At 41.6% G+C, this 14,713-nt stretch overlaps 1 protein-coding gene across 4 annotated transcripts in view; it reads right to left on the reverse strand.

Moving 5' to 3' along the window:
* Positions 1–897: 897 nt before the first annotated feature.
* The window catches only part of MEIG1 (meiosis/spermiogenesis associated 1), a 17,527-nt gene continuing 3,711 nt past the window's right edge, over positions 898–14,713 (reverse strand). For 2 of the 4 annotated variants that reach the window (XM_019509525.1, XM_019509522.1), the window contains exons 3-5: positions 13,169–13,322; positions 8,331–8,496; positions 898–1,127 (exon numbers count right to left, since the gene is read on the reverse strand). In XM_019509525.1, coding sequence (XP_019365070.1) covers positions 8,368–8,496; positions 13,169–13,322 — 283 coding nt within the window. In that variant the 3' untranslated portion in view covers positions 898–1,127; positions 8,331–8,367. Of the gene's footprint in view, positions 1,128–7,894; positions 8,497–13,168; positions 13,323–13,524; positions 13,608–14,713 lie in introns of those variants that run through there. The other 2 variants (XM_019509524.1, XM_019509523.1) reach the window with 2 other exon arrangements.

Below are 14,713 nucleotides of genomic sequence, written 5' to 3' on the forward strand. Positions count from 1 at the left end.
TTCAGGTCCCCCATGACTACCACATCCCTAGCTTTTACTACCTCAGTGAGCTGACCCAAGAATTCCTGGTCAAGCTTCTCTGCTTGGGTAGGGGGTCTATAGTAGACTCCCACCAATAGGTCCCTTTCCCCTCTTCTGCCTTGAACCCTAACCCAAAGCACCTCAGAGTGCTTCTCCCCTGTTGGAGTTGGACTGTCCTGTTACACTCTCCTTCAGGTTTTCAGTTTGGCTTGATGAGGTTTTCCTTCTTGATGGAATCTTTCTTTTTTACTATAATTATATTTCAAAGACCTTCCTTTTTCCCCTCTTCACCTCCTAGAAAATTAATTGGAAGAGCCAAAGGCACAGACTTAAAAAGATCTAAGCAAGGGGGACTGCAGTTTTGTTGTCACTATAAAAATATCTTCCCAAAGACCAGTTAACTACCCCCCACCACAAAATTCCCTTGTTAGTCTGTGATAAGCCTGTAATTAATTTAGTAATATCTAGCAAGCAGTTAAACATAACTAGCAGCATAAAAATCATCTCAACCTGCCCCTTCAATCTGGTAGAAGAATTTTAAGTACGAGTTGCCCATTGGCCTCTTTAAAACATCCTAAATGGGATTCGGAAAAGATTGTGTAACTGAAATTAATCATTTCCATACTTAAATTCCATTAGCAAACTGACCTGATGATAAATTTGGAGATAAAAGTTAAACTTGCAATATCATCTGTTGAATTTTCAACTTAGCCCACAGAGCTTGTCAGAACAGGAATAATGTGAAATGATATTACACATACAGTGAATCAAATGAAACTTTCATGTAATTTATTTTAGGGGAGAAAATGGTATTTTTCTAAGAGTTAGATACAGAGAAACAATCTTACATCTTGGGTTCTAAGAATATCTTGTAGATTTTGATCTTGTCAGTTGAACTTCTAGCAATTGGACAAACAGCAAGGAAAATATTTTCTGTCCCTCAACATTAGCTTCATCTGGTCATATTCTCATACTCTTCCATAGTCCTCAGGCCTTAATTCTTGAGCACTCTTTGCAGTCAGATCAGATGAAATGTCTAAATTGCCAATTACACGCTCTCCTCCATGTCAAAAAGTTAATTCCATCCAGAATGCCACAGACAACAACTAAAAGTGAAATACAAAAAAACCCACATAAAAGCTGTTTTTCCTTACTGACGCTAAGGTATACATCAATAAATGAGTAGAAGAAATGACCACTGCTATCTGGCTCCAACCAGATAGGAAAAGAGAGCAATATTTTTGAAAACTCCTCAGTATATCCCATTTTCAAGTGTCCAGGAATTTAGGATGCTTTTGAAAATTTTACCTGAAGTCATTTAAACAATTTAGTTTGAAATCAGGATTTCTCCCTGCTCTCTCTTCCCCATTCCCAACTCAGACTGCCTGCAACCTTTCCACCTATGCTTACATGCTATCAGACATTCAGCTTCAAAATACATTGCTATTAAGACCACAGTAGATAAGCAAAAAACAGGTTCTAGCTTGGTGTTAAAATCTTATTTATACTGGGAAAGCTATTACCCTGAAGGGATTATATGGATTTCACAGTTTAAGATCAGAGGGACCATTAGAGCATCTAGTCCTGTATATCACAGGTTATTAAATTTTACTCAGATACCTCTATACTAAGCCTAATGACTTTAGTTGGACCAAAACATTTCAGTTGGCTAAACTGTTATGTTCCATGAGCAGAGGGAAGACTGAATGCCATAATGCCTGAGGCCTTAGCAGTTGTAGGGAATTTATTAGGTAAGGCATGCTCAGATGATCCTAGTAGGCGATTCACAGCTCAAGCTCCAAGTGAAAAACAATCCAAGGTCTTTGCTGATCTTATGCAAAAGAAAATTATCCTCAAATTCCTAACCTAGCAGTCAGTTTGACCATGAATATTCAAAAAGCTACACCAGCCAGGATTCTCTGACTCATCTCAGACTCCAGCCCGGCACATCTAATATCCTGTCTGTTATAATCACAGAATCAAAGAAAATTAGGGTTGGAAGGGACCTCGGGAGGTCATCTCATCCGACCCCCTGCTCAAAGCAGGACCAGCCCCAACTAGATCATCCCAGCCAAGGCTTTGTCTAGCTGGGTCTCAAAAACCTCCAAGGATGGAGACTCCACAACCTCTCCGGGTAGCTTGTTCCAGTGCTTTAGTACCTTCCTGATGAGAGAGCTTTTTCCAAATATCCAACCTAAACTTCCCTTGCTGCAACTTGAGACTATTGTTCCTTGTTCTGTCACCTGCCAGTACTGAGAACAGTCCAGCTCCATCCTCTTTGTAACCAAGGTAGTTGAAGACTTATTAAATCCCCTCTCAGTCTTCTCTTCTCCAGACCACATAAGCCCAGTGCCCTCAGCCTCTCCTCAGAAGTCATGGGGTCCCCACCCCCCTCACCATTTTTGTTACCCTCCACTGGACTCACTCTAATTTGTCTACATTCTTTCTGTAGTGGGGGGCCCAAAACTGGACACATTACTTCAGATGTGGCCTCACCAGTGCTGAATAGAGGGGAAGAATCACTTCCATCGATCTGCTGGCAACAATCCTATTAATGCAGCCCAGTATGTTGTTAGCCTTCTTTGCAACAAGAGCACACTGTTGGTTCTTATTCGTCTTTTTGTCCACTGTAACCCGCAGGACCTTTTCTGCAGAGCTACTGCTTAGCCAGTCAGTCCCCAGTCTGTACTAGTGCATGGGATGGTTGCCTCTCTCTTTTGAGTCAGAGAAAGGTGGGGAAAAATATGCAGAGTACAATGCATAGCTAGCTGTGCATCAAGGAAAATAGTTCTGTTCCCTCCACCCCATGTGCCCAGCTCAAGAGTTAAGCAATAGATTCTGTCATTATGTAGGCACTTGGGTTCTCTCAACAGCCTACAGATGGGGATTCTTAGGCAACAAAAAAGGTTGCATTTGTCCTGAGAAAGGTAATTTTCTCCCAGGACAAAGTACAGTCATTCAGACATTCATGTCCACTGTCTCGGGACAAACCCTAGAAAGCTTTCTGGGATAAGTGCTAACAGTTTGTCCCAAGACATCAATAAGTACATCTGAATGACTGTACTAAGACTGCATCATTGAATCAGTGACAGAAAAGCAATGGTACATTCAGCTGCCCACTAAACCCTGATTAGAAGGGTGATGTGTGTACATGCCAATCCTGGGACTTTTCTGTTCTGGGACAAACACACGCAAAAGTTGTCATGGGACAAATGCAATGAATGTTCCTAGCCTTAGATTCTAAAGCCTAAAGGGATCACTACCATCATTCAATGTAACTGGATGACTAAGGTTAGGATCCAGAATGTATGTTTAGGCATCTAAGTGTCCTGATTTTCAAAATGCTGATTTCACTGGGAGGTCCTGGGGCACATGACACTTCTGAAAATCAAAGCATTTAGTCAAGGTGCCTAAATAAGGATGTTGAAGTCTTAACTTTAGGCACCAACTTTTCAAAATCTTGGCCTAAAATTTGTAAAGAACTTGCAGTTCACAAAGTCAGAATAAATTCATATGGGAGAAAGAAGGGGAGCAGCAGAGAACCAAAGGAAGAATTCCATTGCAGCAGATTTAAATTACACATTGTTCGGGGGGAAGTGTGTTTTCATGCATGTTTGTACAACAATTAGCAAAATAAACCTCCTTCCTGACTGAGGCCTTTTGTGATAAGTACTAGTGACAAAAAAATAAATTATCTGATTGGGTGTGTCTACATATGCAATTAAGTGACTGAATAAACTCCAGCACAATTTGAACTGGAGTAAACTAATTTGGACATCACCATCTACACGTGTTTAAGTACAGTAATTTACTCTGCTGTCAGATAGTACTTGTGTGTGATGGTGCAGTAAATTAGTCTATATCGGCATAATTGCCACACATGTGTAGATGGTGATAGATACCTGCACAGCAAATAAGGCCACTGTGCAATAAAGTGCTCATGTAGACACACCCGTTAAATCCTAAATTAAATCTGTAGTATTAATTGCAATCAGAAACTTGCCAATGGAATACCTGGTGTAATCTCTCCCAGTGCAGTCCATTTAGGTTTATTTCCCTGTAATACAAGTTTATTCAACCGATTCAAGGACAGCACAGCCTTGGACCAGCCTCTCAAAATTTAATAGTATGCAACAAAAGAAAAGATACCTATTTTTCCCTGTTCCTCTTCAGCTGCAATTAGAGATTTCTACTCAGTACCGTTGTTTTTTTCCTGGAGAGTTTACCCTAAATGTAAGACCCTAAAGACTTAATTCTAACCTCATTTACAATAATATAACTCCAGTAAAATGACTAGATCTACTGTTGAAAAAGGACAGAATTGGCCTTGGGATTTTATAAGCACATCTTTACAGAAAGTGAAAACAAAATATACTAAAAAGGAACAATCTCTTATATGTGGACCCATAAAGATATGATGCTCTACAAATACTTATGAAGTCCTTAGTTTAGGCAAGTAAGAACAGCAATTTTCATCTTGCAGAGAAGATAGAATACAGACTAGAAAAATACTCAGAATGCATTAAGAAGAGAACAAACAGACACTGAAATCCATTACAGTTCACAAATCATATACAGGCTTGATGTCAGGAAAAGAACTATGTAAAGCCTGCGTTTTCTTGCTCAAACCTTTTCCTTGTATGTACCGTAAGTCCAGTATTTGTAATTTTCTGACAAAATGGCCTGTGTTTTCAAAAAGGAGCTCTGCTTTACGTCTTTATAGAAACACAGAACATAACGCTGGAAGGGACCTCCTCGATCAATGCTACAGTGCCTGCTCCTTTAAGAACAGAAACTGCCTAGGGAGAGTGTCCTAGTCAGGAGAGAGTCAGGTTGTATTCTGTTATAGCCCTGGGGCTCATATTTCGGTTGTTTATAAACTGGTGGACTGGGCTGAGGCTACTGGAGGAGTAGGCCTCATTGGGGACCCACTACAGTGTGGAGACCCCGGTGCCAGGGGGGTGCAGAGACAACAGGGCTGCAGAGAGTCCGGCAATGACAGGAGGCCAAGCTAGACTCGGGCTTCAGAGGGACAACGTCTGAATGCCGTCTGTGAGCCTTGGGGTGTGGTAAAGGGATGGTTTTGGAGCCACGCATCTAGCCCATAAGGCTGAGGGTGTCCCGTGAGGCATCCATGAGCAAGTTCAGCAGGGTCCATCAGGACAGTGTTGAAACACAGACTTGAGGGCAGCCTCCCTATTTATTATAATTACCAGCAAGACGTGGCAGATGAGGAAAAAGGTGCCCGTTGGGCAAGATTGGCATGGTCATGGAGCCCTAGGGATGTCACGGCCAACCCTGGGGACCCCATCCCATGACACCTAGCATCTCTGAATCTTTGAATCTATATCACCGCTGTCTTCATTTGGCTAGTCTGAAAGATCCAAACTCTTTTAAGTCTCCTCTTATCTGATAGGCTCTCTGTTCCCTTGATCACATGGCAGGTCATTTCTGCAGCTGTTCGAAGTTCCAGATACCCCAGGTTCTAGATGTTCAATTTCTTCTTTCTTAAGCATAAGTGACTAGAACTATACACTTTATTCTACATGAGGTCTTACTTCAGAATGATACACTATGTTCTTGGTAAAACTCCAGACACAATATGACTAGCAGTGAGGTAGATTTATTCTGGCTGAAACATCACTAACAATTCTTAAATGGGAAAAAATTATAGACCCTTTACTTTGTACTTGTTGGTGTCTGGTGGCGTAATAACCATAATGTTTATCTGTAAGCGGACAGAAATTAGAGCACATGGAATTTAAGAAATCTGACCATGTTAAGTCTATGGCATAAGAGAATATAGATGCTAAGAGTGAAATCCTCTGAGGTCAATGGCTATAACACCTATTGATTTCATTAAGGCCAGAATTTCAGTCCTTCGCTTTATTCAGTGGACCACTGCTGTAACTATAATGCATCTCAGTTGAGTCATGTGGTTATGTAGGAACTGGACAATAACTGGGATGTAGAAATATTACCACACTGTGCTACAGTCCATGTGGGTTTGCAGTCCATATTTTGCCTTGTGAACTGAGTACACGTTATACAGAGTAACTAAGAAACCAACATGAATCCTCATGATGTCATTTTGACAGTCATTTTTGAGCACAGAGTGTCAAGGGGTAAAAGAGAGACTATTATTTGACTTACATCTAGTAACCTAAGTGAGTTATTTTACATGTACTGGAGTTTAATTTTTTTTTTTGCACAGAAAACCAACAAAGCAAGAAAGCTGCACAAATAAATGAATGAATAAATAAACAAAATTCACTGGAAGAGCAAACATGGCACTTAGAACCTTGAGGTCTCAGAACTATCAGCAAGTTGAACATCCTTAATCTGTATTTCTACTGACACACGTTCTTCAAAAAGATACAGAATTATAGAAATGTACTTCATTTTTAAAACAGAGCTCTTAAATTTCAGGATAAGAGACAGATGCCTTTGCTACTGTACTTCTAAGACCATGCCTCAGAGGCGCACACAATTTTTTTCTACTGAGAAGTGGCAGTGCTTAGATGCAGAAAAATATTAATCTGCTGCTCTTGTAGATGCATTTCCTTCCTTTTGGCCGCAATCATAACCTCATCTTTCAGATACTGAGACCAAAATTACATGCTGGGCTACCAGAGAAATATTTCACGTTGACTATCGTTATTTCCTTAGAGTGATTATATAATTATCCTGATTACAGTAATTATGTAACAACTTCCAGCTCACTCATTTCAAAAGATAAACAAAGATTTTAAAGTTTAAGGTAAGTCTTTTGAGTGTAACATTCATTTCCACTGACATAACTTAATCTTTTCCACCATATCCTACTCCATAAAGGCTTCTGAAAGCCTTCCAATGGTATACTAAGTAACATAACAAATTTAACTTTAGACTGGGATTTTCAAAAGAGCCTAAAGGAATTAGGCACCCAATTCCCAGTGAGATTAAAGCCCACGTCTCATGGCTTTAATACTGTCCATGTCTAATTAGATTTTTAATCTGCAAATCCCTTGTTTTGCATCTGAACTGGCCAATACTAAGTGAAGTCAAAATATGCAATTCTGTACATGGGCAAATAATTCCTTTCTGAACCCCTACAATTATCATATCCCCAAAGCATGCTATCTGAGAACGCTTTTTTTTTTTATCTTGCAGAAGGGATGAGACACAACACAATTTGTTATTAATGACAATAAATACACAGTCCTTTTTATTTGAGTAGCTGGCTAGTTGCGATGGTCATTTCTACAGGAAAACAAAGATTTTGCATGTCTTAAATGCATTATTCTTGAGTATCAATGAGTTCTGTTTGTTCTTGAGTTATATAATTGATAAAAAGGGAATTGATTTTTGCTGACATCCTTCCTGCCTATTCCACTCATTCCACCAAGTGTTGAACTCCTCCAAGTTCTCTTTAATTTTGCTATCAAAAATAAGCAAATCTAAATAAGCAAGACTACTTCCTATTCTGAGTCATTTATCACATAACACAGAGCAGGATAGCTAATATTGTTCCAAGCAAAAGATATTTATTATGATTGTTTTCCATCATATTATTCAGGTTTTAGTCAACAGCACTGCTTTGACCCCTATTCTATAGTCACTCAATTACCTTAACAAATTCTAATCCAAATTCTGACACTGGCTGCCTGATCACTTCAAGGAAGTTACTTTGTCTTTTTGCCTCAATTTTCCAACTCACTGTAATACTTAACTATCACAAAAAGCTCTGGTTAGGATTATTTAACCAGTTTCCATAACATATTACAGCTGTAAAGCACTAAATAATTATTAGTTCCAAGGGAGGTGGTGCTTTCCCCTACCTTGGAGATGTTCAAGAAGAGATTAGACAGGCACCTAGCTGGGGTTCTTTAACCCCAGTGCTCTTTCCTGCATACAGCTGGTGGTCGAATGCAATGATCTACAAGGTCCCTTTGACCCTAGAAATCTATGACTATTGTGTCTAACAATGGACCTCATCAAAAACACTGTAAAACTAAATAAATTATGTCAAATGGTTAGTTGATAGTTAGTATGTTAATAATTTTTAAAAATTCTAACCAGGAAGAGTGCTCATAAAACAACCATAAACTATCCTAGAACTAAGATGAAGTCCATTTCTCTGTAATTTCTATAATTCTCCATAATTTCTTCATCTTTCTTTCTTCAAGGTACAACACTATTACTATTCTTTCCCTCTGCCCAAAAAAACCCAAAACCTGTTCACCTATCTTTAAAATCAAGGGCAGATTAAGAAGACCTTGTTTACTTACATTTCTTAAACATCAAATAGATTAAAACAGTGTATTTACCACAAACAGATTAGACCGGTGTAGGTAGGATAACAAACTAATAAGCATAAACTTTCACTTTATGGACTTCTTTGTCATCACATTCTCTTTGCCTGTTGTAATAATAGAAGGTATTGTCCCTTCTCTGAAGTTTCTTCACAAATCCTGTATCTGGCCAACGATCCACCTGAGAATGCAATAAAAATATTCGTCCATCTACTGAACATAAGAAATAATATCTGTTTAGTGCATTTAACAGAAGGACATGTTTGCATGAACTGTATTTGGCAAATATTTGGTTTAAAAATAATGAGTGCATCCTTTGCTTATAGGTTAAAGAACATAAAATATCAGAAAAGGTTATGGCCAAAGTATTACATCGTATGTAACAACAACATTCCCTATTAGAAGAGTTTCTAGAGAATGATCCAAAAATGCTGTAGCATAACAGATGCTATAGCACTTAAGTCATTTAAAATGAGAATGCACAAAGATGCTAGCAACTATGCTACAGGAAATAACCATTCACTGGTAGTGAAGGACATTAGAAATGACCTAAAATGACTTTTTCATCTCTAATATCTAATACCTACAATTCCCCTTGATTAGTGAAGGGATGCTAGCATTTTCTTCTTTGCCGTACTGAAGAGAATCAGTCCTTCAGTAGTCTGAATAGCTGAAAGATATCAGTTGTTCTGAAAGAATGATGCTTATGTAATGGGTTCTTCAACACTTATCAAACCATGGAAAAGAGACATATCACGAGTTTCTTTGGAGCTGTTAAAGGAACAAACATCAGAGCTTTTAAACAAACGAGCCATAAATAAAATCATGGCAATTAGTGTCAGTGCAATCTTGCAAGGCACTAACACACTTAGATCCCATTGATTTCAGCTCAGTACTTCACAAGAAACTGATTAAGCTATAAAAATTCAAACATTCCATACTTCAGTTCAAAGAGTTTTGGGGAACTTATATGATCTTAGCTAAGCATCTGTAACATGGACGCCAGGGGTATTTCTTGTTATCTATGAGCCCATAATGTCCATTCCTTCTACTCCATGTCTAGCAGTCACTGGGGAGAGACACTAGAGATTCTAATGAGACTATCTTAGAAACAGCAGCTTTATAATTTAACTACATATTTATGGATGTTTTTACATGTGATCCGACAGTGGAGGTGGGCACTTTAATTAAAGCAGCTCCAAGAGCCACTCTAATTAAAGAGCCTGCAGCATCTCATGTATCAGAGTTCTTGCACTTCAAATGAGCTTTAGTTAAAGCGCCCTACCACCATTTCGAAGCTCGGGATCGGATACACGAGATGCAGAGGCTGCTGGAAGCACACTATTAGCACCCTCCTGCAGACTCGAGTAATCAAGTCTGGTTCGACGCCCTGTAATTACAGCATGCTGGAGCAGCCTTCCCCACATGTCTAATGTTCAGCTGAAGTAAGTGCTTAGATAATTTTTCTAAAGGTAAACCCCATTGTATTAATTCTATGTGCACACTTGCATTTTATGGTCTCTATAATATAGCATAAGGGAGCCACACTAAAATGTGAACCGTCAAAAAAAGAACTGACATTCGTTCCAAGGAAGTCTGATGGAAATTGATTTTGGAAATGGTGTTGTCAGCATGTCCTTCCTTCTCAGTGTCCTGCCACTGGAACTGTGGTTTATTTGTCTTGTAGTGTAATGGACGTGTTGTGTAATGTAATGTATTGTGTGAACTGGAAATATGATATGAATGTGTAACAGAAGGGGAGCAACCCTGCAGAGCCCTGCTAACTGTGATTCTGAACTACAAATCTCAGAGGCATCAAGAAGCAGGAAGAGGAAGTGAAGAGCCACTCTGCAGAGTCCTGCTGCTGTGATTCTGGACTGCAAATCCCAGTGAACTTGGGGGAGCAGGAAAAGGAAATGACCACACAGTTCCAGGCTAGCTATGTACCAGGCAGCTGAAGTTGAATGGAAAGAGACAGAGCTGAGAATGACTGGCACAAAAGGGAAGCCTTGGCACAACATGATGAACTACATACTGATTGCATGTGACCTCCGACTTAAGATACCTGTTCAGAGTGACTCTGGACTAAAGACTGGTTCTTGGGGACACCTCTGGACGTGGGGAAAGTAACCTGATGTGCTTAATATATGTATTCCAGTGGTACTGACTACCACGTGTTACTTGCCCTTTAAGTGTATGCTGTTATACACTGAATGGCTATTTACCTCTATTTGTCCCTCACCTGTGGCCCACTGGCTTGTTACCCTAATCCCTAGGACTTTCTATACAAAACTGAGAAAATCCCTTGTTGGCTGTGGTAATTGTGCTGACACTGCAGGCATTTGTTACAGTAGTTTATACCTGTATCAGATCTGTTTTGTTTTATTTTATTAGTGATCCTGTCATGCTAATAAAAGTATCTACCTAGACTTTTATAGAGATTTTGAAGCATATACACTATGAGGAACTGTATGAGATAGGTGATTAATGATGCTATTCATAGCCTAGCGCCTGTAGGTTGTTAATCTTAACACCCAAATAGGGTTGCCAGAATCTGGAATGGGCATCCAAGGGAGGTGGTGCTCTCCTCTACCTTGGGCCTCTTCAAGAGGAGACTGGACAAGCACCTAGCTGGGTCATCTGACCCCAGCGCTCTTTCCTGCCCAGGGCAGGGGGTCAGACTCAGTGACCTACTGAGGTCCCTTCTGATCCTAACATCTTTGAATCTATGAAACTATAATAGTCATCTTACATTTGAGGGTTATTCATTGGCTTATTTCAGGGCTGTCCAACTGGTGGCCTGCAAGCTGCATGCGGCCCCCAAAGGGTTACAGTGCATCCCGCAGGCTCCCATCCAGCCACCTCTTCCCCTCATTGAACTGGCTGCGACAGAAGACAGGGGATCCAGGTTCCATTTCCTGCCCCTGCCCTAGGGGACAAGGCAATGCAATATGGCACAGCCTGCACTACCGGGGGAACCTGCAGCCCAGTGGTGCAGCAGAGAAACTCACAGATATAGACCTAAAGGGGAGTCAAAGCACAAGGCAAGCAATTCAGCAGGAGGTGGACATGAGGAGCAGCAGCGGGGAGGGGCATGCTGTGCAGCAGCAGGAGCAGCAGTGGCAATGTGCGTAGTGGAAAGGAGGGTGCAGGGAAAAGCAGTGGGGGCACACGGTGCAGCAAGGGAACACATGGTGCAGCAGGAAGGCACAGGGAGCAGCAGCCATAGGGCACGTGGTGCAGCAGAGTGGGAAGAGCAGCAGTGGCAGGGTACACAGTACAGCAAGGGGGGCAGGAAGAGCAGCAGCAGAAGGGCATATAGTGCAGCAGAGGGGGGAGAGCAGCAGCAGAAGGGCACACAGTGCAGCAGGGAGCACCCAGTGCAGTAGGGGGCAGGGAGAGCAGCAGCAGGGAAGGCACTGAGAGGTAACAAAGTATCAAGGTGCTTCCAGCAGGGTGAGGGGACATGCAGTCCCTGGCCCCTTGGAAGTTAGACAGATCTGGCTTATTTGATATGCACAGGACTTTTCTGACTTAAATGAAGTGGCATTCAACCTAATCAGCTCTGCAGGCCAGGTAAGTGGAACTGGAACTCATGGTCAGTATGTAGGCCTGACCCAGTGCAATCCTGAATACCAGATCTGGCCATGCCGCCACACACCACCACTGGCTTGACCCCACACACCAGCCTGACTCCATATACCAGATCCAAGCATGTGCTAAGCCAACCCTGAGCACTGCATTCAGCCATGCACCAGCCTGACCCTGCATGCTAGCCTGACCCCAGGTACTGGATCCGGGCATATGTGAGCCTGACCCTACGTACTAGATCCAGTTGTGCACTGGCCCCACACTGTGGAGTGATGATTTGATTTTCTACCCATCTGCTCACCCTCTGACTCACAGACCAAATCTGGCCAATGGAGCCTGTGGGGCTCCTCACGAGTCCGAAAATTTGGGAGCCAGGGTGTGGCAATTAATGCTGCCATGCTTCCACACTGCCAAATGTCCAGACCTGTGGAGAGCCTACCCCACAGGCCAGATGACATGGCTCCATTAGCCAGATTTGGCCTGCAAGCTATCACTGACTTAAATGGGTAGAAAAATCAAGTCCTCAGTGGCCCCATCAAGCAGCTGCATTACCACCACTTCCATGCAAACTGCTCTACCCCACTCCTGTTTCAACAGAGCCCAAGACCTGATTACATCTGATTCTGTTCTTACACCGTTCAGTAGTAAAACTGCCACTGATTCAATGGTACAGGATTCAATCCATGGAATCTAAAGCAACTTTCCATTCTCAAAAAGCAAATCTACCCCACTGGGTCTGTAGTGGGAGGAAGATGACAGAGAGCTGCCCATATTATACCTTTTATCAGCACAAAGTTCTTTTTGAATGTTCTTTTCTAGGCATGTAACTGAGGAACAGGCAGCACACTGCAGGTTGAAAACAGCTTCAATGACAAGTATAATTAATTAGAGTGAAAAAGCTGTTCTGAACTTGTGAATCTACTTAAAACTTACAAGTTATATTAGAACAGAACTAAGAATAATGAAAAGCAATACAAGGTGTTCCTCTATGTTTATTTTGGTATTCTGTATTTCAGGAATACAAACTTAATTATTACAATACATACTCCTTGCAAAACTGTAAATCTTAGACTGTGGAGATCACTTGAACAGGGGTTATGGGGACATGTGCAAAGATGCCTGTGAAGTCAAACTGATAAGAAATGGATACTGCAGCACGTGAAGAGAGTTTGATTATTTTGTATTTGGTATTTAATTGGCTACGGGAATTTAACTGGCAAGTGAATTTGAACTGTTATTAAACTAAAAATAATGAATCTTACCATATCAACATGCTTCACTTGTTTATATTCAATTTCATCTCTGTATCCAGCTTGCTGAAATCTGTATAGATTTTCTACTTCATCTGACCACTTTTTGGCACGCTCCATACATTTTGGTTTGATGTCAGCTCCAGCCATTCCACCAGATGGTTTGCTGAAATTGTTTTAAAAAATAATAAATATAAAAATTGGAGCAAGGAACATTATTGAGATTCTGTAATCAGAATGGGTAAAACATGCTAAATAAGTTACAGACAGTGTAAAAAATAAACAATCTCTCACTGCCAACCACTGGAGTAAAAACTGGCATTTTGGAAGTGGGCAGAATCATATTACCAGTATATGAAACAGCCTACCAACTGCCGACGCTGACTTAGTGCAGAGTCACTTGGATGGACTGGATGCATTTAAGTCGGCAGGCCCGGATGAGCTGCATCTGTGAGTACTGAAGGAATTGGCTGATGTCACAGCAGAACCACTGGCACAGTGATTTCAGTATGCATGGGGCTTGGGTCAGGTCCAGGAGGACTGGAAAAGGGCCAATGTGGTCCCTATTTGCAAGAAGGGGAGGAAGGAGGATCTGAGTAATTATAGGTCAGTCAGTCTCGCTTCCATCCTTGGAAAAGTCTTTGAAAAGATTATTAAAGTTCATATTTGTGGGAGTCCAGGGGGAAAAATAATGCAGCAGGGCAACTAGCATAGATTCATAGCAGGTAGATAATGCCTAACTAATCTGGTTTCGTTTTATGACCGGATCACAAAACACTTAGACGCAGGAGTAGAGGTGGATGTGGTTTTCTCGGATTTTAGGAAGGCCTTTGATCCAATATCTCATCCCTTTCTCATAAATAAAGAGGCTGTGACTTAGATGTTTACACAGTCCTGGTGGGAGGCAAATTGGCTTGGGGGTTGCACCCAGAGAGTGGCAGTAGATGGGTCGGTATTGACCTGGAAGGATATGGGCAGTGGGATCCTGCAGGGCTCGGTCCTTGGACCTGTACTCTTCAATGTCTTCATCAGTGACTTGGATGTGGGCGTAAGTGTACTCTGTCCAAGTCTGTGGATGATGCTAAATTGTGGGGTAAAGTGCACACTCTGGAGGGTAGGGAACAATTGCAGGCAAACCAGGACAGGTTGGAAAAGTGGGCAGAACACAACAGGATGCAGTACAACAAGGACAAGTGCAGAGTGCTGCACCTAGGGCATAAAATTATCCAGCACACCTACTGGCTGGAAAGTGACCCTCTCAGCAGCACAGAAGCAGAAAGAGATCTTGGAGTCATAGTGGACTCCAAGACGAACATGTGTCGTCAGTGTGACAAAATCATCAGCAAAGCTAACTGCACGTTATCATACATCAGCAGATGCATGATGACTAGAACCAAGGAGGTGATACTTCCCCTCTATGAGGCACTGGCGCTGTACTTTAAGAAGGATGTGGATAGCCTAGAGAGGGCCAGAGGGGGCCACTCGTATGGTCAAGGGTTTACAGGCCAGGCCCTATGAGGAGAGACTAAGGGACCTGGCCCTCTTCAGCCTCAGCAA

Source organism: Gavialis gangeticus, unplaced genomic scaffold (genome assembly GCF_001723915.1).
Source record: "Gavialis gangeticus isolate Ggan-Ray unplaced genomic scaffold, GavGan_comp1, whole genome shotgun sequence".
Classification (NCBI taxonomy): domain Eukaryota; kingdom Metazoa; phylum Chordata; order Crocodylia; family Gavialidae; genus Gavialis; species Gavialis gangeticus.